Source organism: Leptosomus discolor, chromosome 1 (genome assembly GCF_034619465.1).
Source record: "Leptosomus discolor isolate bLepDis1 chromosome 1, bLepDis1.hap2, whole genome shotgun sequence".
NCBI lineage: Eukaryota > Metazoa > Chordata > Aves > Leptosomiformes > Leptosomidae > Leptosomus > Leptosomus discolor.
In genome coordinates this window covers 117,778,638-117,801,404 of record NC_141391.1, presented here as the reverse complement: position 1 = coordinate 117,801,404, position 22,767 = coordinate 117,778,638, and the positions used below count along the sequence as shown (strand labels likewise).

At 41.9% G+C, this 22,767-nt stretch overlaps 1 protein-coding gene across 1 annotated transcript in view; it reads right to left on the bottom strand.

Moving 5' to 3' along the window:
- Positions 1–443: 443 nt before the first annotated feature.
- Positions 444–22,767, bottom strand: part of MPZL1 (myelin protein zero like 1) — a 36,024-nt gene continuing 13,700 nt past the window's right edge. Inside the window, exons 2-6 of the mRNA XM_086463209.1 lie at positions 19,565–19,713; positions 16,014–16,227; positions 10,510–10,642; positions 7,115–7,220; positions 444–545 (exon numbers count right to left, since the gene is read on the bottom strand). Of these exons, the coding sequence (XP_086319335.1) occupies positions 444–545; positions 7,115–7,220; positions 10,510–10,642; positions 16,014–16,227; positions 19,565–19,713 (704 nt within the window). The remainder of the gene's footprint in view (positions 546–7,114; positions 7,221–10,509; positions 10,643–16,013; positions 16,228–19,564; positions 19,714–22,767) is intronic.

Below are 22,767 nucleotides of genomic sequence, written 5' to 3'. Positions count from 1 at the left end.
AAAGAACTCTGTGAATATAAAGGTATCTTCTTTATATTCACTTCAACAAAAGAAAATAGGCCCTATAACCAAAAAAAAAGAACCTCCAGGTCAATCTAGACTCTTCAGGCATCTTCCAGTTTCTCCATTAATAATCAAGATAAAAATATTTTTAAATTGTGATGCGAGTTTTCACTTTCTCTCTCGTCACACAAGATACAAAAAGAATATTGGCAATTTATAAGCAAAATTCTTACCGCATTTCAACATGCAACATTGGTCTCACTTCTGTACGATTAAATAGACTATTTACACACAATACATATATATCTTTCCCTCTGTATGCACATGCATTGGTCCTAGCCTAGGCATCAAAGGCCACATGTGAGTTCTCTGGGTCAAATCTTGTTCAAGCAATTCCAGTCTGAATGTGTGTTTTCCTTTGGATAGCTTAGGATCTCATCTCAGTTCTTCCGAATATCAGCATAGACCACAGACTCTGACTTGTTAATCTTGTCGCTGTGCTGTCCTCCGGAGTGATCTAACTGCGCATAAATGACTGGGCCCTGGGAACAGAATAAAAAAGCACAATCAGTATTTTTTATAATAGGCCACATTGCCCCTCGCTTCCGCAGAGGCTGCAGCAAGACCAAAGCCAAAGCAATACCACAGAGCTTTTATGACTGCTAACAGCACTTTGAAGCAGGTGGAATGAACCCTCACCTACAAATGAGCTCTAGTCTGCCACCTTTCTCTTACCGGAGGCCTGCCAAACAGCACCATTTCCTCCTCCCTTTAGGCTGCTCGCTTCTCACAAAAAGCAAAATCTGGAATCCTTTGTTCTGAAAAGCAGCAATTCTTACATGCTATACAGCAAAGATACACGACTTAGTCAGATGCATGCCAGATTTAATATTTTTCAAGAGGAACTGTACTACAGATTTACCAGCAGACAGCAGATTATACTTCCCATACTGCCACTCAAGTCCTGTAAATCCCAGCACAGCTGTACCACTCAGGTAATGAGGGCGAGAACAAACCTGCAGCCACCTTATGACACCAGTCACTGCCCAAGCAAGTGATGGGATCAAGACATACACAGCAGTGAGCCCGAAAACACTGAAATGGTGCAGTGATGCAGAATTCTTACCTGACTTTCAAGCCAACCCAGGCAGTGAGCACCTCCACAGACACACGCTGGACAAGCAATTATATTTGCTGGGGTGCAGTGGAGGACATTACAGCACCGTCTTTCAGCAGAGCATGCAAACATGCCAGCGCTTTCCTAAAACACCGTGTCCTCCAAAACACAGGAAAGCACATTGCAGCTATTCAAGATGGGCTGATGACAGGACTGCAGCTTATAAAGAGCAGGTACCCAACAAGACAGGTGGGACCTCTATGGAAAGCTCTGACCTGCAGCTCCCATTCTGCATGCCCCAACTGACATAAGCACCGAGCAGAAGGCTGTGACCACCTACCAGGTGACCTCAGCAGAGAGACCACACACCCATACACCCACCCTGCACAGGTTGGGGAACGGACTGTTCTATTTGGGGGGGAAATTACAAGGAGAGATCTTCTAGTTTGGTTGCAGCTTTTTCAGCAGTTTTTGCTTCAAAACCATTTCACCATTTAACTCTGTTTCTGTTTCCCTTATGCCCCACTAAGAAGTTGCCTTCACAGGCATTTCTCCTACCCACTTCTCCACAGCACTTTTGGTATCCTGCCAAATTAGAAAAAAAAATCTCTACGGAACTGACCCAGAAATTCTTCCACTTATCTTCCAAAGCAATTAGGGGCCAGAGATGAAGAGACCTGTACAGAAAATTATGTCATTGAAGGACCACAGGTACACTTCTGCACAGCTATTTTCCCCCCAACACAATGGCAAAGCATGCACCTGATAAATACCTTGTTCTCTTTCAGAAGTAGCTTAAATCCAAATTTTCCTCCTTCCGGGTAAAGTATTTCCCAAGTGATACAGAGTAGAGAAAGGAGATGGACAGAAGGATGAAAACTTGCAAGCAGATATAAAATGCTGAATATAAATAACAGACTGAGAAAATGCTCAAAAAAAGACACTGATGTCTTAGAAAATTCTGTATTTCAAGACTCATTAGAGCCACTTTTTTTTTTTTTTCTTTTTCCACTATTGGCTCTCATGTTGTTCTGGTCTCCAACATTGTATAGGATTACATTACTAATTCCAATTAGAGTGCAGTGTTTACATAAACTTCAAGGCAAAGTGACCCTAAGGTTTATTTGTAAGCAATTTTGGAAGTCTCATCTGCCTGAGGCCATAAGTCAAGGGTATGATAATGTCAGCTCAAGAGGACTTCCTATTAGTTTAAAAAAAAAAATTAAAAACCAAATCTACAACTGCATACAGTACTCACTCTGATATTTCAAGTTTTGTTCAAGTAATTGATATGTCAATTTTCTACCACAGGAGTTGACTCAGGATCAGTTATCTTATCACTATTCTAATTTTATGCCAGGTTAAACAGTTATTCTGCTGCAACCAGCCTGTGAGGTGGTGGTGGAGAGACTGACTGGTGTGATCATGTGGTCCAAATCAAGTTATCGTTGTCCTGATGTGTTCACTATCACCTAAATAAGTGGTAGGTTAGGTAACACAGAGAAATGAAGGACCAAGGATTTATTATAATGCCTCATCTATTTGATTTGCTGCCAACTTATTTTTTAGCTGATCATAATCAGCACCAGGGCCATTTTTTTCCCCTGCATTTGACACCTCCAGTGAGCTGAATCTTTGCAAAAACACATTTTCCACAAGTAAAATCTTCAAAAAATTCTGAACTTTCACCTAATTCCCCATAAGCTCCTCCTGAGTCTTCAGAACCAGAAGATGGACCAGCACTGCCATATAAATCACAGCATTTCCCTAAGCCTTGTGATTTTTCCATTCAGAACTGAAGGGAAAAGAGTGGCAGGTATATTGATACCTTGCTAAGCATTTGTCAGCAAAGAAGTGAATTACAAGTTAGAGCAAAGAGAGAGGAATTACAAAGTTATACCATCATGGTCTAACAGTGGTCTACAGTATTTTAAAATTTTCTAGATTCTGAAAGATGTTGCAACTACCACAGATTCCAGCCCCAGGAAATTTATGTGAAATTTAAATCAAGATTCCTAGCACCATGAGCTGCTCCTTCCCAAGGTCCTGGGGTCCATTTCAAAGCCTGGAACAGAGCTCGAACACAGCCTGTTCAGGTATGTCTTAAATTAGAAAGAGCAAAGCCAGAGATCTCCACTTAAATTAATGTAGCTTTAGTGCTCCCTGCTTCTACACTGACCTACCTGCTTAGGATCTCTACACCATACTGCTCTGTACATCTGAAATGCAGGTCTATGGAAGTTACACTTCAAAATCAGTGGCCCTTCAGCCTGACCAGAAAGAAATACTCAGCTACTTGCAAAGCACAAAGACAAATGACAGCCACCTTGGAGTTAGCACATCTGCCTTCCAGTCTGCCTGCTGCAACCCAGATTACTAGCTAAACAAGGACTTACATTTGGATAACACATACAGTTCTTGCATCTGATAATGCTTTTCTCACTCATCCAAAGAACAGTCATGATAGAATACAAGGTCACTACAGAATGATGGCATGGAGAAGAAACGCCACATACAAATTTGACAGGACAGAATACACCTGCTGAGAAGGAAGAGACAGTGAAAACAAGTGGAGTTGAATCAACCAGCTGAACATTCACAGAATCAGACATGCATACTTCCAGCAATCTGAGGCACTCCAGAAAGCAAGTTCCACACTTGATAAACTTGCTCCCAAAACACAAAGGAAGTGCAGGCTCAAGTGCACTTTCAGCTGAGAAGTAATGCAGATAAATACTTCATCACTGATGAGGTGATTCCCCCCCTCCTCTCCACTCTCATAAGATGCCACCTGGAGTACTGCATCCAGCTCTGGGGCCCCCAGCCTAAGAAAGACATGGACCTGCTCGAGCGGGTCCAGAGGAGGCCACGAAGATGATCAGGGGGCTGGAGCACCTCCCCTGTGAGGACAGGCTGAAAGAGTTGGGGTTGTTCAGTCTGGAGAAGAGAAGGCTCTGGGCAGACCTTACAGCGGCCTTCCAGTACCTGAGAGGGGCCTACAGAAAAGGTGGGGAGGGACTCTTGATCAGGGAGTGTGGTGATAGGACGAGGGGTAACGGTTTCAAACCGAAACAGGGGAGATGTAGGTTAGATACAAGAAAAATTCTTCACTGTGAGGGTGGTGAGACACTGGCACAGGTTGCCCAGAGCAGCTGTGGCTGCCCCCTCCCTGGCAGTGTTCAAGGCCAGGCTGGATGGGGCTTTGAGCAACCTGGTCTGGTGGAAGGTGTCCCTGCCCATGGCAGGAGTTTGGAACTGGATGAGCTTTAAGGTCCCCTCCAACCCAAACCACTCTGTGATTCTGTAATTCTTAACTGATACATAAATAACAAAATCAATAAACTTCATTTAATAAATTTAATTTAAATGCCATTCTTTGAGAGAGAACACCTCTATTACTGTTTTTAACTTGCAGAGGCAGGGGTTGTGTATCTGTTCTCCACCAGTGAAGCACAAAATACTCAGTCACATCCTACCAAGCAAAAGACAACAAGGGAGTCCACAGGCCTTTACTGTTTGGCCACAGCATTGACTGTGTGAACCACTGGTCTAGAACTGCCAGGCAATCCAAGACACGAAAGTGTGCCTGAATCAGCAAGCAGCCTGCAACAGCTTCTGGGAACTGAATATAAGCATGTTACCTACCCAACGGGCTCAAAAGCTTGAATACTTACAACTGATTTCTTGATTACCAAGAAATATCAGCTTTTGCTTATTTGTGATGCTAGATTTCAAATATGTTAATTCACATATCGATATCACCCTTTTTTTGAAAAAACAAACAACCAACCACCCAATGGCTAGAAGTTAAAAATAGAAGCATAATCAATTGAAATCTGGTTTCCTCACTGATTTAAACCATCTGTTCAAAATCTGATCTACCCTGATTTTATTGTGGAACTTTTTAAAGAAAGTAAATATGTCTACTTGCTGTTCTGTAAAAATGAGGCAAATGCTTAACAGAAGGTAGAGGAACCACTTGCTGCTATAAACATTTGCCAATAAAAGAAAATCCAGCCAAAGCTCTCTGACTGACAAGAAAGATTCAAAAACTAATAAGCTAAACTAAAACTAAACAAAAACTAAACAAAACTAAAGCCATTTGCCATATTTTTCCTTTGAGGTGAGGAGTATTCACTCTTTGGGTTTTCCCTTAGGAATTTACCTGCGGCAAGGCCCTGAAAGGACCCTGTCAAGGAATAAGCAGACTGGAGTGATTACAGAAGGACAAAAGCACATTGATTCTGACTTATCCTAACAAAGTTTAGATTTACTATGACACATTCCTTCCAAGACATTGAGACCCAGAACACTAGGGACACGGAAGGGTGAGGACACAGAAAGTTTTCACACCAAAACGTTACAGAGAAGGTAAAAGTGGTTTTGCTTTCAAGATGTAAGTGCAGAACAGTAAAACTCTTCCTCCACGTGGCCCTCAGGGCACTTGCATGTACTGTTTTGTACCTTAACAGTAATTAGATAAAACATCTTGGTCTTTTGACCTAGGGAAGTTGACTCCAACAGCTACTGCAACATGCTTCCCACGCATGAGCTTTTTTTCCTTTTTTTTTTTTTTTTTCCCTCTTCTTTTCTTTCAGGTAAGTGGGGCACAGGAAGCGTGGGAACCACCTGTCTCATTCACCCATTCTAGAAGCCCTTCTCATGGACTAGAAAAGACAAGCTTTATCTAGGCCTTATAGGCAGCCTGCTGCTACTAGACCCGTTCCAGCCAAAATCTAAACTATTTTAAACTATTAACTTGAGTATATTGCCTTTATATTCAGAGAATAACTGTTCTCCAAGTCAGTAGGCAGCTTTATGGGCCTATATGCTAAAACTCTGGAAATAGTGCACCTGCCAAGAACCCAATGCATTTCAACACCAGATGGGAAGCCCTACAGAGCAGGGACTTTGACTTCATCCAGCTCACTGTTAGCACTGTATTTTTTTCCTGTGGTGTTAACACATTAACACACATCTCCATTATTTTGTCAGGAGAAGTGAAGAAACCAGGTATTAACTCTGATTTAGAAATCTATCAGTTCACATACTACTATGCAGCTACTTGCTAAAAGGGAGCTAATTAAGAAAAACTCCATTTTGGACCTGAACTCACTCACGATCTGTACTTCCACAAGAAAATTGATGAGAATACACAAACCAAGAGGCAAGAAACAGCTTACAAACAAGGAAATCCTGCACACTATTACTAGGTATTCATATATTGCATAGAATCTCTGTCTGACCCATGCTCTCTCCCCTCTGACTAGTTTCCCATGGGATGTTACATCTGGATAAGAGCCACCTTTTTCCTTCAAAGTCAGCAGAACTTTGCCAACAGCAGCAAGCACAAGACAAAGCGTGGCAATTTCAAGCCCACAAAAGCCAGGTGGCTCAGCAGAGGAGAAGTCTCAGCAGCAAGAGTCATCTTTAAACTGGTCATCACTGGTCAGCGTATGCATTGCGCTGGCTCATTTCCTTGTGAAGGAAGTACATGCCACAGAGCATGGACCGTCACAGTGGTGAGACAGTAAGTAAAATACCTCCCCATTACAATCCTAGAACAGATCAGGCAGCTTTATGAGGTGATTACACATCTAGTAATGATGTTGTCTCTATATTAAACAGCTACCCACTGCCACTTCTCATCCTTGCCAGGCTCTCACACTTGCACTTCACTACCACTTGTGCATGTTAACACACAAGATCAGAACCATCTTTTTTTATACATTAGTACAAAAAGGTCATAAAACTCCATCTCAACAAATACCAAGAGGCTATTCTTTCAAGGGCACCAAGCCTTCTACAGAAGAGTTCACCAGTCCCAGTTTACTGCACATCCCTTGTTTGGAGCAGACATTTTTAACTCCCAGCCCTCACCACCTTAACAGACAGCACCTAATTCATGTGTCCCACCCTGCCTTTATCCTTCCATACCAGCTTCCCCACACTCTGGGAGGATCCTGCTTCAGGAAGCAGCAGGAGGCAGTTTACCTGGTGTGATCTGGCGGGCACGCTGTTTACCAGACCCTCTGTGTCGGAGGGCGACTTCTGCGGAGCCTGCTTAACCGGTGACATCAAGCTCTCAGATGTACTGCAGCTGACGAGGTGGCAGAGCAGAGTTTGCACGACAATGTTCAAGAGGCACGAAAAAAAACAAAAAACAAAAAACAAAAAACGAGTGATGGCAAGATGAATGTGGCAGATTATGCCAAAGTAAAAATGAACATAATGGATTCTGAAATAAACACACATAATCTCCATCTCTCCCCAGACATTTCTCTATCCTTTCTCCCAGAGTCTCACTGGTAGCAACATGAAAGAACAAAGGACAGCAGCTCCTCCAAAACCTCTGTTCCCTAGATATTCCCATTTAAGCCTACCTGTCTAAAACCATGTGTTTTCTCCACTGAGGCTTACACTGTTAACAGTGGTAAACACCAATTATCTTCTAACCAAAAGCTAAACAGTCCCAGTCATTGGGGCAAGCGTTATACCAGTGCTACAGTTACAGCGAACACTTGCAAGAGCCACCAGCTCTCCATACCAGAACAGTACTTCATACCAAACTCCGCATTAGTTCCCTTGCTTTTGGTTATTTTGGAAATAATTCTGCCCACTCACAACAGACACTAGTCTCTGGAGCAATTACTTTAAGAGTCACATATGACATGTAAGCTATGTGCCCTGAATATGTGCTACTTGAATATCTAATCAGGCAAATCTTGTTTTTCAAACAAGAAAACTGTCTTGTGAGAACCAATACCCCTAAAAGAATGTTGCTCATTTTCATCTTCTGTTTGCTTCTTTCCATCTGCTTAAAGCAGGACTGGAAAGAAAACGAGCCTGTGACAGAGAAATTAATACCACAGAGCTAAGTATATGAGCAAATGCCCTTAAACTTAACATTAGTACCTTCTGGACAATGCAGTAATGAGTCTCTAAATGCTAGGTCTAGCTCCTTCTACCCAAGTACTCGGGAAGAAATCTAGCCGCTTCCTTGACAGCGGATACAGCAGTTCCCTTCACTACCACAACCCTCTGACCACTGTGCATCCTTTTCCCCCAGCCTTTGTAGACAGACAGTGTATAAAGCAAGTACAGTAACAAACAAATTAGACAGTGACATTAAGCAGACCACTTCCTCACAGGGTAATAATTTTTTATCCTTTGGTAAGTCTAACTATAGAAGACTTAGCTCCTCGTACATGCAGCAGTAAGAAAAAAAAAATACTGCCCCAGCCATCACAGCAATGGGCTTCAGCTACCTCAAGAGATAAAGCAGCCCTTCTGTTAGCAAAATTATATGATCATTAATCGTTTGCCTTACTCACAAAATTCCTCAGATCTACACTATATAAAAGTCGTAATTCAGGTTTAAGCAACTAATGCACTTAGATCACTGCAAGTTTTCAAACACCTGAGCTGTCTGAGCCAGAGGAACACTTAGAGGGAATTTACTTTTATTTTGACACAGAAAGAGCTCTGAATTTCCCCTGCTTTAGTCAATGCACTGGCAAGTTCACTGTCAGAAGATATGGAGGGACACCATCTGGGATAAGCAGCAATCCCACCCCAGTTAGACACGAGACAATGAAACACAAGCACCCGCTGAAATGCATCATCCCTTTGCCAACATATTCCAGCACAAGTGAAGTTATGTTAGTAGAGAGCTAGCTGGTTAGTCAGCAAAGGAAGAGGAAATGTGTACACATACACACAGGTATTAACAGCAACCACCAACTTGATTAGTTACCATAGTGTCTAGTGGGACTGGAAGAGAAGACCCAGCCCTGTTACATCCCCAATCTGGCGTCTATATCAGGATCTCTGTAAGGAGAGGAAGGTAAGCAGAATCCGATCCCAGCACACCAAGGCAGAAAGAAAAAAATAAAAAAACACCAAAGTCAGAGCATGAACGGAGACCGTGGCCATGCAGGGGTTCCAGATGCCGCGCAGTGCCCCAGCCCACCTCAGTTCAATGCAGAGTGGTTATCTAAGAGTAAGCGCATCTCATCACCACCACCACACACTGGGTTAGCATCATGTAGAAGACAGTCCGTAAGTTTGGAGGGGGTCACACAGTACACTTGTTTTTTCTTTACACGTCATGCAGAGCTGGCATGGTCAGTATTTAAACTTGAGAGATTATTTTCCCAAGAGAGTAGTTAAATCTGCTACAAGAAATTACAGCACATAAACTACTGCTCCAGGCTCAGCACCAGCATGCGTCCTTCAGCAGAAAGACATTGGAGAGCAGGTCACTGGGACGAAAGGCAAGTGGACTACCTCATGCACACTGCTGGTGCATGACACTGCAGGCTTCTTTTCAGTTCTTAGGGGAAGGATGCATGCACAGAGAGAAAATCAGACTTTCCACACAATTTTGAGCACACCCAGCCACCTTTGCTATATTTAGCCTTACCATGGGGCAATAGCCAAATCACTTTCTCTAAACTCTCCAACTGGGAAAAGGACAGGGCAAAGTTTAATTTAGAAATCCCAAATTTATTTTTGGAGGTTGTTTTTTTTTTTATCCCACAGGCAACCCAAAGAACCTGCAGTAAGCAGGAATATTTTTTGGGAAAAGAACACAAGAAAGTTGTAAGTTTGGGGGTTGTATCTAAAACTACACAAATAGTTTTCATTCTTTCTTATAGAAGCAAATTACCAGTTAATTAGAGAGGAGAAAAAAGGAAGTGCCTCCCCCACCAGCACAAAGCTCCATCACCACAGGACTCAAATCTCTCTATGTTAGTTATTGTTGCTTTTCCATATGTCCACTCAAAGATCTGTGCTTCACTTTGGAGTTACCCTCCTAACACTAAAAGCCTTGCAGGAATAGTAACAGTTAACAAAAAAACAGACAGTGAATGAGAACGGATGCAGAGTGGCTACTCTTTCCTTACTTTGAAGTGTGGTGATGAATGGGCATTTGGCAACTATACTGCAGGCTCAGGAGCCAGACACTGGTAACTGAAAAATCTGGTCTTAATCCCAACACAGCACTCCTTAAAAGTGCATGGTGGCACTTTTCCTTTGAGGGCTGGGGGTGCCATGGAGAAGCAGGGCTGGAGGGAAGGGAAGAGGAACAGACCAGGGGTAGGGGAACTTGGATTAAAAGTTCTTAGGGCATATATGCTTGTGGCTGGGAATCAGCTCCAATGTTTAGTGATTTCCAGGTGCAACTCACGGTCAGTAGGTCTTCTCAAGCACAGTACAAAGATTAACATTATAGGCAGATGACCAGTGTTCCACATGGCCATACCCCATCTCTAGCCAAGGTTGCCAAGACTTAGCTGTAACAACTCCTATCCCCCTCTCAGCCCTCCCTCTGATCCTGCTGCCGTTCCTCACATCATCCACAGGTGAGGAGGGAGATCTCTTACCCAGAGTATCGTTTTTTAGAGTTGTTCTTTCTGATGACAAGACACACGACAATAGAGATGAGCGGTGAGAGACCTGTAACCGTACCGATGACTATCCCTGCCACCATGGCAATGGGGAACGCAGGCAGGTTGTCTGGGGAGAGAAGGGAGAAAACATTCAACTCTTCTGCATTCCCTGATTAACAGAAGTGCAAACCACAAATGCTCTTGACCTTGGATTTGTTTAAAGCAGAATGCCCTAATGTAATATCCAGGAATTACAATATGCAGCCTAAGCAGTAGTGATAGTAGGCAGCCAGCAGAATAATATACGAACAGAGTACACACCAAGAGTGTTCCTAATGTCACAGTCCTTCGGAAGAGAGTTTATATTGAACCAAGAATTTTTACATGTCAGGGAACACAAGTGACAATGAGGACAACCTTGTCTCATTTTGTATCTGAGGGAGAAAAAAAGAAAGTTATATTCATTTATCAATTCCCAGAGAGGTTAACAGGAAAAGGCAGGCACACCTGAAAGCAGACTTGAACACAGTGCATTGCTAACCAACTAAAAGTGCTGAAGGCTGGGTGTTCTCTGGGTAGCATGCAGCAGACAGGCTAGTTACAACTCATGATCACTCTCAAGGGCATTTATAGATTATTCTGGTGTCTCAAAATACATCATTATATATTTTTATAGAGTCATTCTTTCCCTTCTTAAGTCAAGATCATTGTATGATACTAGAAATATGTTTACAGGAACACAGTATTGCTTTACTCATGTTTTCCCCAATATAATTTTGAGGGAGGGTAGGCCAAGAAAGAGCAGCCAGAAATAAAAGCCAATCAGACAATGTGTACAAAAGACTTCTAAGATAAAGAATACACAGACTACTACTACAGCTTTTCCCAGTAAGAAACAAAGTCTCTTCCCTCCCCCTGCATCATGTTTAATGCAAGGAACATATTAGACCACAGGATTTCTGCGGAGACGGGAGTTGGAGAATCCACAAAAGACTCAATATGAGTTATATCAGGAAACTCATTTTATTGCGCAGATGCACTTTCTTATATAGCATAATTTTCCAAAGTCATCATGACTTGCAGTTTTTCATAAACTCTAATTGTGCTATACATACATCAGTCATCTGCTTCTACCTATCACTTTACTATTAATACTAATGCATTCCGCCTCATACAGATGTTAGCTTCTAATCCTTCTATTCTGACCCTCAAGGCCGAAGCGTCCTTGAGGCCTACTATATTAGTTTAGACAAACTGTTCAACAGAGTTTTCCCTGTGCAGGCCCTCTAGCATTCCATGCCTGTTTTCAGCGAGCTACGCTCCCACAGATTTCTTACAAGACTCCATGCTACACTAGCTACCTGCTCCAAATACAAGTGAATCAGCATAAGATCCAACAGGTAAAACACCTTATATACAAAAATCTTTCTCATCTCTGCATCTGATCATCACAGAATCGTTGAGGTTGGAAGGGACATCTTGAGACTGTCTAGGCCAACCCCCCTGCTCAAGCAGGGTCAGCTAGCACAGTTTGCTCAATACTCTGTCCAGTTCGGTTTTGACTATCTCCAAGGATGGGAGACTCCATAACCTCTTTGGGCAACCTATTCCAGTCTTCAACCACAGTAAAAATGTGTTTTCTGATGTCCAGACAGAATTTCCTGTGTTTCAATTTATGCCCACTGTCTCTTGTCCTGTCGCTAGGCACTGTGGAGAGTAAGGGCACGGGCTCCGATTGGGGATAAACCGAAGACCTTTATTGTTTGCTACAGCATCATTATATACTTTTCTCTATTAGCACACGCATCACTACCGCTAACCCCGTTAGCTGCTGTCCTACAGGCTTGCGCTTCTTTCATGTCTAACCATCTGCACCTGTTTACTTCCCTGTTATCTTCCTTCACTCTTCTTCAAGGCTCAGGGCAGGAGCTGCCTGAATCCTGTTAACTCTTTCCATCCCTTCTCTCCTCATTCCTCCTTAAGGCACCACTGAAGAACCTGTCTCAGTCTTCTTTAGATCCTATAAATGTACATAAATACCTAGTGAGAGGATGCCCCTGAGCCTTTCTTCTCTTCTCCAGACTAAATAACCTCCTTTTTCTCTTCTGCAGGCTAGAGAACTCCAGCGCTCTCAGCTTCTCCTTGTACAAAAGGTGGTCCAGTCCCTTAATCATCTTAATGTCGCCCTTTGCTGGACTCATTCCAGCAAGGACCACAGATCATGCTTATACAAAACACTCCCAGCAAGTTTGCAGTCTGTAGACCAAGCCCATTTCGACATACTGATCTAGAAGGAAGCAGCACGACAGTACCCTAAAGCAGGGGCACCTTGCTAAGAAAACAGGGCTTACATTTAGTACTGTTCATTTTGAGTTCAGAGACTTTCAGGAGAAGGGCAACCTGATCTCTAGCTGTTTCACTGATCATCCCATCATCTGGACGAATATTGCATCAGCAGGTTTCCTAGCTCTCCAGTGTTAGATGTCAACTCATAACAACAAGGTAATTCAGTCTTATTAAGAAATTAATGATGAAGACACAAGTGCCACAATTCAGAGGAAGACATCCCTTCTTCCCAGAACCTTTCAGCAGCCCCAAGATCCATTTGTTATTAAGGAAGAGAGTCCTACAAACAGTAATACTTTGCAGGTACATAAGACTGAGACTGTACTTGAGCCCCATGCAAAGATAAACAATTTATTTTAAGTTATATAAGAAGTAGGAGTTCCCTAGTTTCTGTGCTTTGTCACCTTTCCAAGTGCAGGAATAACTGTCTGCAAAAGCATCAAAACAGAAATACAATACATTCCTGTTAGCAGACCAGCTGTTGCCTTGTACACAAGCAAAAAGCCACACACACTTTTTCAGAGCAAGACAGTAAGCAGTAATCCAAAACTACAGTGCAGAGTGTCTGCTGAAAGAGTGATATTAAAAATCTGTAGCTTTGTCATTTTTTTGACTCAGGTGGGGTTTTTTTGTTGGTTGAATTTGAGTCAAGGACAGCAGTTATGTTCTGTTGACAAAGACGTTTAAGATCATATAAAAAAATGCACCTGTTTGCACGTGAAACTAGAGTCTAGCTTTATTGCCTCTCAGAGCATGGTCCAACAGACTATAGAAAAGCTCACACAATGTTACAACCACATAGTTCAGCTGAAGAATGTCTCTCCCTCAAGTTTTTCTTATATTTTTCAGCATTCCAGAGTTACATGAATTCCTCATAAGTACTTGCAGAGCAGCCAATGACTTCACTGTAACAGACAGTCCCAGCTACATAACCAAACACCAGCTCTGAAAGCTAACGTTTAAGTTAATAGCTTAACACAAGTCAAAAATCCAGCTTTTCAAAGAACACTTGTCATTAAATATCACAGTAATTCAAAGCAACTTCCACTTTCTCTAGAAGTGTATTAGTATCAGTTTTATGAAATAGGCAGGAAACTGAAGTTTTAGTCTAAGTATAGTATACTGTTAGGTATAAAGATTTTCATATGACAATTCTAATTATTTCCCCCATGAGAGTTCAGATGAAAGATGGACTGCCTCCAGGTAACACATGCTGTCTTGAGCACAGTGTTAAGTAGCTTCCTATGACAAGTAAGGGCAACCTAATGCAAGGACTTGGAATTCCCTACACATTTCTGTCATTTAGGCTTTGACTAGTAGTCCTTTCCAGATTCAGATGCACTAGTGAAAGAACAGTCTTGCTTCTCATCCCTCCCAGTAAGATTCTTCCAACATAGCTGATGGAGCTGTTTGTTCAAACACTATGTAGATACTGCAGTGAAAATCAGCTGAGTTAGCTTGGCTTGGCAATTTTAAACAGTTAAGTCAACCCAGAACTTATTAAATGTTTAATCCAAAATCTCAGGCTAACCATGCATCTATGAGATCATTTAAATGTGTCAAGTATGTATGTAGCTTTGAACAGTTTACAACCCGACATAGGATTCAGAACAATTAAATGTATACATAATATATAAAAAAAAAAAATTGTACACAAGAGTCAATATGTACTTATTGAAACTGAAAAAATTTCTCCAGCTCAGTTCAGGATAAGTTACAACCTATTACAAGTGTTTAACTTTCAGGTAAATCCAGAATGCAAGACAGCATTACAGCTATAGCTTGAAAACCTGTTTTCAAGGTCTTCCTAAGAATCTGAAGACAACTGTTGATGTCTGATGACGAAGTATTGCCAAATACAGGGTTCCCTTCAGAAACAGTGAGATTCTCTTGTCCAGATGCTCCACCTATGGGGAAGCCGGCATGCAAGTCTGTTGAAAAATATCAGCTGAATTAGTGTACTAAAGTCAAGTCTTCATTTGCTTAACCTGGGTTAAAATCTGAAGAGGCTTTGCCAAGATAGCCTGACTTTTCCAAACCAGCAGTTGCTTTACTGCTTCTTCATAGAGACTACCAATTCATTATAAGAAAATAAACTGACCCTATTTTATAGGCTTCAAACTTCCAAGAAACAGAAAGTTCTAAGTGATGGCGGGACCTCCAGAGGTTCCATCCAACTCAAACTGCTCTGTGAAGAGAAGAGTTAGATATAGACCTTGCCTACAAAAGTACATGGAATGACCTCATGAGCAGGGGTACACACCTGTTATAGCAGCAGTATCATTCTAATTAGAGTATACACGTAGGTATCTTCCTGAACATATTAAAATTTAATGGAACAGATGTATCAGCACTGCCATTTACAAATTCAACATTTATTCTTGTCCTTATTAAATATAAATTTGTAAATTCAATCCCTGTAAGAACCATTTCATTGTAGGAACTCTCACACTTTGGCTGACCTCCAGCTTAGCTAGAATAATCAAATGTTTTGGATGGCCAAGGGAAATAAAAAGCCAAACTGACATACAGAATGTAAGCGCTCTTGAACTGTGATCATTGTTACCAAATGCTAACCAGAAGCCTTCAATGACTGCAAGGGCTCACCCTTACAGTTTACAAGGGTCACCATGGATACTGTAAGAAAATCTGAGTAAAAGAGACTGAACACACATCCAACACAAACACCCTCACATGGAAGCCAGTAGCCTTTCACTGTCTGTCAGTACAGGCTCAGGCTAAATTATTAGTTTTGTTTTCCAGTATATATACTTATGGGTTCCAAAAAGAAGAGTCTGACACGTTCTCTCCTTGCTCCCCAGATTTCAAAAGTCATCCTAACCCTTGATGTAGCATAATACAGGAAAAAAAACAACATAGGACTTTGAAATCAGAAGATGGGTTTTCAAGGCTTCCATCAGCTTTTGCTAATACTTGTCAAAAGCATAGGAATTAGTGGGTCTAGAGCAAAAGTATATGTCATTCATTTTTTTAAACAGGTGACAGAATATCAGTTCTATTACTAGGACCTGGAAGAAGAGAATTAAAAGAGATTTGCTCCCTCCAGGCTACTCCCCCACCCCCAAGAAAAGCGATAGAGACACAGAAAGGGCAGGGAGAAGGAAAGAAAAAAAATCATATAGGGTGAATACCTTTCTCCACAACTCTAACTCGAATTTCTCCTGGTTTGACAACAATGTCAGGTGGGTTCTTGACATCACAAATGTAAGTGCCGTTGTCCCGGAACTGCATGTTTGATATACTGATAGAAGCATCTTTCTTGTTAAGATCTCCAGCCCAAGTGATCCTGTCTTTAAATGGTATGTCCTTTCCAGGGTATGGCTTTCCATTAAAGTAATAGAAAAACTGTAGTCAAGGAAAAGAGGATATAAGAACAATCCAATTAGAGATCGCACCATGCTTCTCTCACTACTACAGCATTCTCCCAGAATCCACTGTATTATACACAGCCAGCATTTGAGATTTTGTTCCTCCTGCCTCACCACTTTAGTCTGGCTTGTTGCCTCTTGATCACATAACCATGCTATGGCTTATACCTCAATCACACTACCACAACAGACTGCAAGTTTCCGTTTTCTGTTGTGTTTTGGGTTTTTTTTGTGGTTGGACTGTTAGGGGATTTTTTCCTGGTTTTGGGGACACAGTGTTTCGCAGACAAGGAGGTAGGTCAAAGAGAAAAAGGCTGGTAACCTGGTAATACACTAAAGGATAGAACAGTTCTGGATCACAGCCATCTGTCTTTCAGGCACAGGAAGCCTTCTGCATCCTAGTAGGAAAAAGATACCAAGTTTCCTATCTCATGTTTCGCTGTGTGTTAGTTGCAACTACAGCACAGCTGAATTAACATGCAATACCTTCCTTCCCTCCACCCCCCAAAAAAAAAAAAACACAAGCAATTTAAAGCATACCTAGCTGTTTTCCAGAAACCTTCACGGTGACTAAATATAACTGTTTCCCAATTTTTAGGTGACTAAGTTGTACATTGGCCCTGCACTCCCTAGACATGACCAAAAATCCTTGAAGAATGAACCTGTTTAGCACAGTCTGAGGAGAAACTGAGTATTTCCTCACTACACCTGACCAAAATTGGAATTTACAGCAGTAGAAGTGCATAGACTTCAACAGGACAACGCTGCTGTCATATATATGGAATGTTTGGAACTCTGGTCATAACCCTAAGAGAGGGATCAAGGCTGTATTGCAAGAGCACATTCATTCTTAATTTCACATTCTGAAAGACAGCAAGACAAACTTAACCAAAAATCAACCCATACTCTCTTCAGTTCAGTCTCCAGAGCATGGTTAAAGAAATTTAAGACAATAGTCCAGCTTCCTCTTTCTACAGTCTTCTTTACGAAGCAGTCTCTCTGTCACAGAACAGACTGGCTACAAGCCAGTCCTCTTTCCATTCAAGTCATCTCCCATCTCTTTTCCTGCTCCTACCCTTGATCTGAGGCTTGCCATTCCAACATCCTCTCTATCAGACCTGCACTCTGAACATCAGGCCTGATCATTTGGCAGCACAAACCTTATCCAGATCAGGTATGTGCACATGACCATCTGCTGTGCTGCCATCAATCTGACGCTTATTTGTTGTCTACAGGCTAGCATAAATCCAACAAACTATCTCATCTGGTAGGAAGTCTGCTAGCACAGAGTCATCTGTCAACATTTTGGAGGAAATCTGCATCAGTCTGCAGCATTTCCAGCTGGATTATAACCTTTAGCACAGAGGCACTGCATTACCACACCCCTCTGCACAAGGGGAACTCATCTGACTGGAAGTGTAGAAAGCAAGAGGCAGATTTCTGAGCTCTCTAGGTGCTCCTCCACCTGGGGGAGGAGAAATCACGAAGTAAAATATGTCCTGAAACACAAACTAAGTGACTCAAGCCACTCCATGCCTATGATTAAGTAATTTAACATGAGACTTCTTTTGAAACCTAAAGCTGATGGGTTTAGGCTGGTTTAAGCCGATTATGAAACCCTGCTGTCATCAGATGTTTCATTCATGCAGAGATGTCTCTATAACCGGGCATGTGGAGAGTGAAGGGGACAAGCACGGGAAGCTTTCAGTCAAGCCAGCCTTACCACATGGCCACAAGATTGCCAGTGTTGATTCTGAAGGAGCACAGGACCATCCTCTTCAGGAGAAGCATGGACTTAGCTCAGACATAAGCTGATCATGAGACTGATCTTTCAAATTAATGCCCTCCAAGACATGTAATTGACATGACTTGCATTCATAAAAAAAAAAAAAATCCTCCCTCTCTCTATACCTCTCCCAGCTCCTCAAAAGAAACAGGGAATTAACATCAGATCATGCTGGGTCACTTCTGCTTAAAGATAATTTGCTTTTCTCTCAGTTGTGCCGACAACTACATCCAGGTAGAACATCTACATTGATTTTGCTTCCAAAAAAATATTGTCCTGAAGTTGTATTTCTGCAACAAGGGGTTTGGACAGTGATGCAGAAAGGGAAGGGTAAAACAAGATATATGGCGGATATTTCTATGGGGAGCGGAAAAACATACAAACAGATGGCTTCTTTTCACCTATCGTGTTCCACACTGGCAGGAAACATGCCAAACTTCCTTAAGCTTTTGCCCATCTACTGCTTTGGCTTCCCAAAGAGAAGAGTTCCCTTTTCAAAACTAAATATTTATCCACCAAGAGTTCAGAAGCTGATTTTTCAGAGCTCTATACACTGAGCAAGATGCTCATACACTGTTTTGGATCATCTCTGTTCTGAGCATTGAAGGGCTCCTAGAGTTTAAATGATCTCATGTCCACAGCAGAGGAAAGGAGACAAACACGAACAGACTGAGCAACCTGCTGTCCTCACATCTTCCCTGCTGCCCCAGAGGGCCTTGTTCTGCTTCCTCTAAATTCTCACTCAGGGCAAGGAATAAGAAGGCAGCAGAAGTGTTAGAGAGCTCAGACTCAGATGTGCACAGTTTACGTGACAGAGGAAGACAACAGCTAACAACCTACTGAACCCATTTATTTGGTAGAAGACTAAAAGACTAAAAAATCTGAGCACACTTGGGCTCAACATACAGGAAATGAGTGATGGCAATCATTATTAGCCTAAGTTGCTTGCTAGTCTGATTTTTTTACTTGTCAAATAACTAAAATATGAGGATGTAACTGCTTACTGATTTGAGCAATTTGATACTGTTCTGAAACCAGGGAGACTGGTCTTATTTTAAATCCTTTCAAACAGAGTCTATACAGTACACAAGCAGAAAACAAGCAACGTGCACAACATACAATGTAACACTGTAATAGTGGTAATTCAAATTCTGTGACTACTATCATTCAGTGCACAGCTCCGCAGCTCATTTCAAGTGCAAGAGGATACAGAACTCAGAAGAAGCTTCCTAGATGCTCATCTACTTCATACGTACTGCTACGACACCAACACCCCCCTCCTCTGACTAACAAAGTACTAGTATATTTTACAGCCATGGCACACTCTGGTCTTTGCAGAGATCAAGCATATGGCAATACTTTTACACAACTCTAAAAAAGCCACCCCTGAAATCACCACGATGGAGACAAGACACATGGAAGGATGCTCCAATCTATATTTGCTTGCTCCTCAGAATCAACTAGAAGACCTCTGCAGACGTATCACAGCCTCCCCTCCCAGGTTTGTTCCCCTACACCCATTCCTTACTGAGATACGAGTTGCAGCTCCTTCTGGTTGAAAACTCCAAGAAACAGATGCTGCACTGCTGATCACTTCCACAGATGTAAATGTGCATGGAAGCTTTGCGTCTGTTCCATTCTCCACAAATATCTCCTCTGGTGTGTTGACCTCTACTGCTGATACTTTGACTGTATGGGAAAGGTAAAGAGAAGAAAGAAGGAGAACAAGCGGCATCAGTGCTGTTTTGAGAATCAGGAAGTTCATATCACATTGCCTGTTAAGAGGAAAAGAAGAGAGACATCAACAACTACATCAAGTGTGTGCACAGACATTGCATTATACCTGCAATACAAACAAGTATAGAGCAGGCCGGTTCACTTCTCTTTCCTTGTATTATCTCTTACAGGATGTTTTCCATCCACAGATGTTTCCTCTACAACAGTTTGTGGAAGTCAATTCTATGGTGCAAAGGATGAGTTCAAAACTCTTTCCTCCTAGCTGCCAGCAGACATTGTAATAAATAAGCCCCATCAGAGGAACTAACAACTTGGACTCAGTTTCCTCTCTGGCTCACATCTTGTTTCCCATATCCAGTTTTTCTAAGCTGTAAGTAGAACAAAAGCTCATCTCCAGAAAGCTGAGGAATAAACCTCTCTGGCACCCAGCTATGCCATCTCCTTCTGGTCTCTGGCATGCTTTGAGGTCTTCATGTGCAACACCTCATATATAATCATTCAACTACTCCCAGAAGCATGAGAGTAGTTTAACTTTTTTCTACCATGAGGCTTATGCACAGTCAAAACAGCAAGCAGATCACAACCACCCCCCAGATTTAAAGTAATCAATGTTAATATTGTGCTTGTACTGCTAGTTTTCATACACAGTAAGTTAAATTCAGCATCATTTAGAAAACCCATTGAACATATTCTTTATCTGGCACCTTATAAACTGCAAAGACACTATCTCTCTCCAGATTTAAGCAAAGATACATATGCACATTCATTCAAGTTTATGTTAAAAACAAAGCGTGATCCTGTGACATCACAAGATAATGTCTTTCAGCGTCTGTGTCACATCCACGTGAAAGCAAAAATCTTGTAAAATCACAGCGTGGGTGCACATGTGACATGTGCCCCCGGAAACTCAAATGTAAGTTTTGATTTTTATTAAACTGTTGTTTTCAACACAGAGATGGTACTAGTAATCTGCTTCGGATCACATGATTCTATGTTTCTGGGCTGCAATCTCTTAAATTCAGGGGTTTTCCTCCCTGATTAGAAGCGGAAAGCAAGCCTTCCTGCTTCTTCAGTATCTTAGCCAATTTTTTTCCCAACTTTGAATAAACTATCTCTTGAAGCAGGCAAACTGAAGAGAAAGATTCCAGTCAAAGACACTTTACAAAAAACCAAAATGAAACAAGTAAGAAAAACCCACCTACATTAGCCCTTAAATCATGGGGTTTGTGCTTTTAGACAGAGAGCTACCAGCTCAGCAGCCTTCAAAAGTTAGACAGCAAGCTTCTTTCAAGTGATATGACCATCCTAAGGTGCAGATTTGCCACAAACCAGGTTATTTTATCAGAGCTTAAAATTAAGCAAAGCCCATGCTCCGTACAGAATTTTAGAAACCATCTTTTACATATGCGACTTCAAGCCTCGTTGCCCAAGAAAACAAAGTTGATGTGAGCTGTGCCACTTCCAGCCTTCCTCCCTTGCCCCAAGACAGAGTCTATTGGGCAACTCCCGCTGACCAGCTGCAGCACAGGCCCACAAACTCAGCGGACAGGAGCAGCTGGTCCTGCAATACAAACCGCCTGCAAGCTTGGGAAGCTGTAGTTCAGTCAATGAAATGGCTGAACAATGAAAGAGATGAAAACACCCTGGCCATGTGGGTACACCACTATGTGCACGGCTTCGTAGGAACTGCTGTGTCTCACCCAACCATCATGGCAAGCCAGGAGAAGGCAGAGCACATGCCCAGGGGACACAGAATGAGCATGCAAGCATCGCAGGGGTGGGAGAAATAAGCATACTGGTTTAATTACAACAACCAAAACCAGAAGAAACCACCATTCATCATTCACTTTGCCCTTCAGAGTCCACTCTGTTCACTTCCGAAACTCACCAACTCCTCAATCCCATCAGGTTATCCCTAACCCCTCAGACTCCCCTGTCATCATTGCTCTCGTTTCAAACAAGAGAGGGGGATTTTCATCAAGAAGTTGTATCAGAGCTTCCTTTCTCTTGTACATACTCTAACTATGGGCCAAAAGATATTCTTTTGTAAAACAATTACCAAATATTTATTTGGAACGTACAAAGGCTTCCAGCAATTCAACAAAATGAACTCAGAGCTGCAGTGCTTTATGTATTTTTTTCCAGCTAATGGAGAAGAAAAAAAAAAAAAAATCCATTGTTTTGAGTCCAAGCCACAGAACAAGCCTCCCTTTCAAGCATAAAACAAGCAAGATGCCCTCAGCATTTGTGTAGGAAGAAAAGAGTCTGCACAGACATTGTCTGCTTGTACATGGTACAGAGAACTCCTTGCCACACACAGGCAGTGGGTAGCACTGATCTGCTTAATCTAAAGAACTCACTGTTCTAACTCACTAGCAACCCGTGAGAGAACTGTAGCAAAGCAAGAGAAAAAAAATAAAATCTGACTTCTCCCTACAGTCTGGGAAGGCAGGAACTATGTAATCTTCTACAAATATTTCCAGCAAGTTTAATTTTCATATATCCTACTGTTGTCTCAACTTCATGTTTTTCTTTGCTCATTCTCTACACTCCAGCCTAAAAAAAAAAAAAAAAAAAAAAAAAAAAAGTCCCTCACTTTATGTGCTTTTTCAGTGTGCACTGCTTCAAAAAAAAATTTCCTGCCTCTGTTGCCTTACAGCATCAGACACAAGCTCCTCAAATCTTAACATGATTGTTTGGAAGTAGTAGAGACACCATAACAGTTGACATTTATTCACCCTTAGCCCTCTACTCCCATACTTTCACTGATACGGTGGCAGTTCTCACTGCCTTGAACTCTTTGGCCTCCTCTGCCATAAGAAAATCCACACGGATCATCTCCAGCTCTAGCCCTTTTCCTTCTCTTTCCACATGTGCCAGGATTACATCCTTCTTCCAGCTCCTCCATCTATTTAAATACTTCAGTTGGAGAAAGCTGAATTTTGAGTCATATTCCAATCACACTTACCCATTGCTCCACTCCTCAAGTTTACT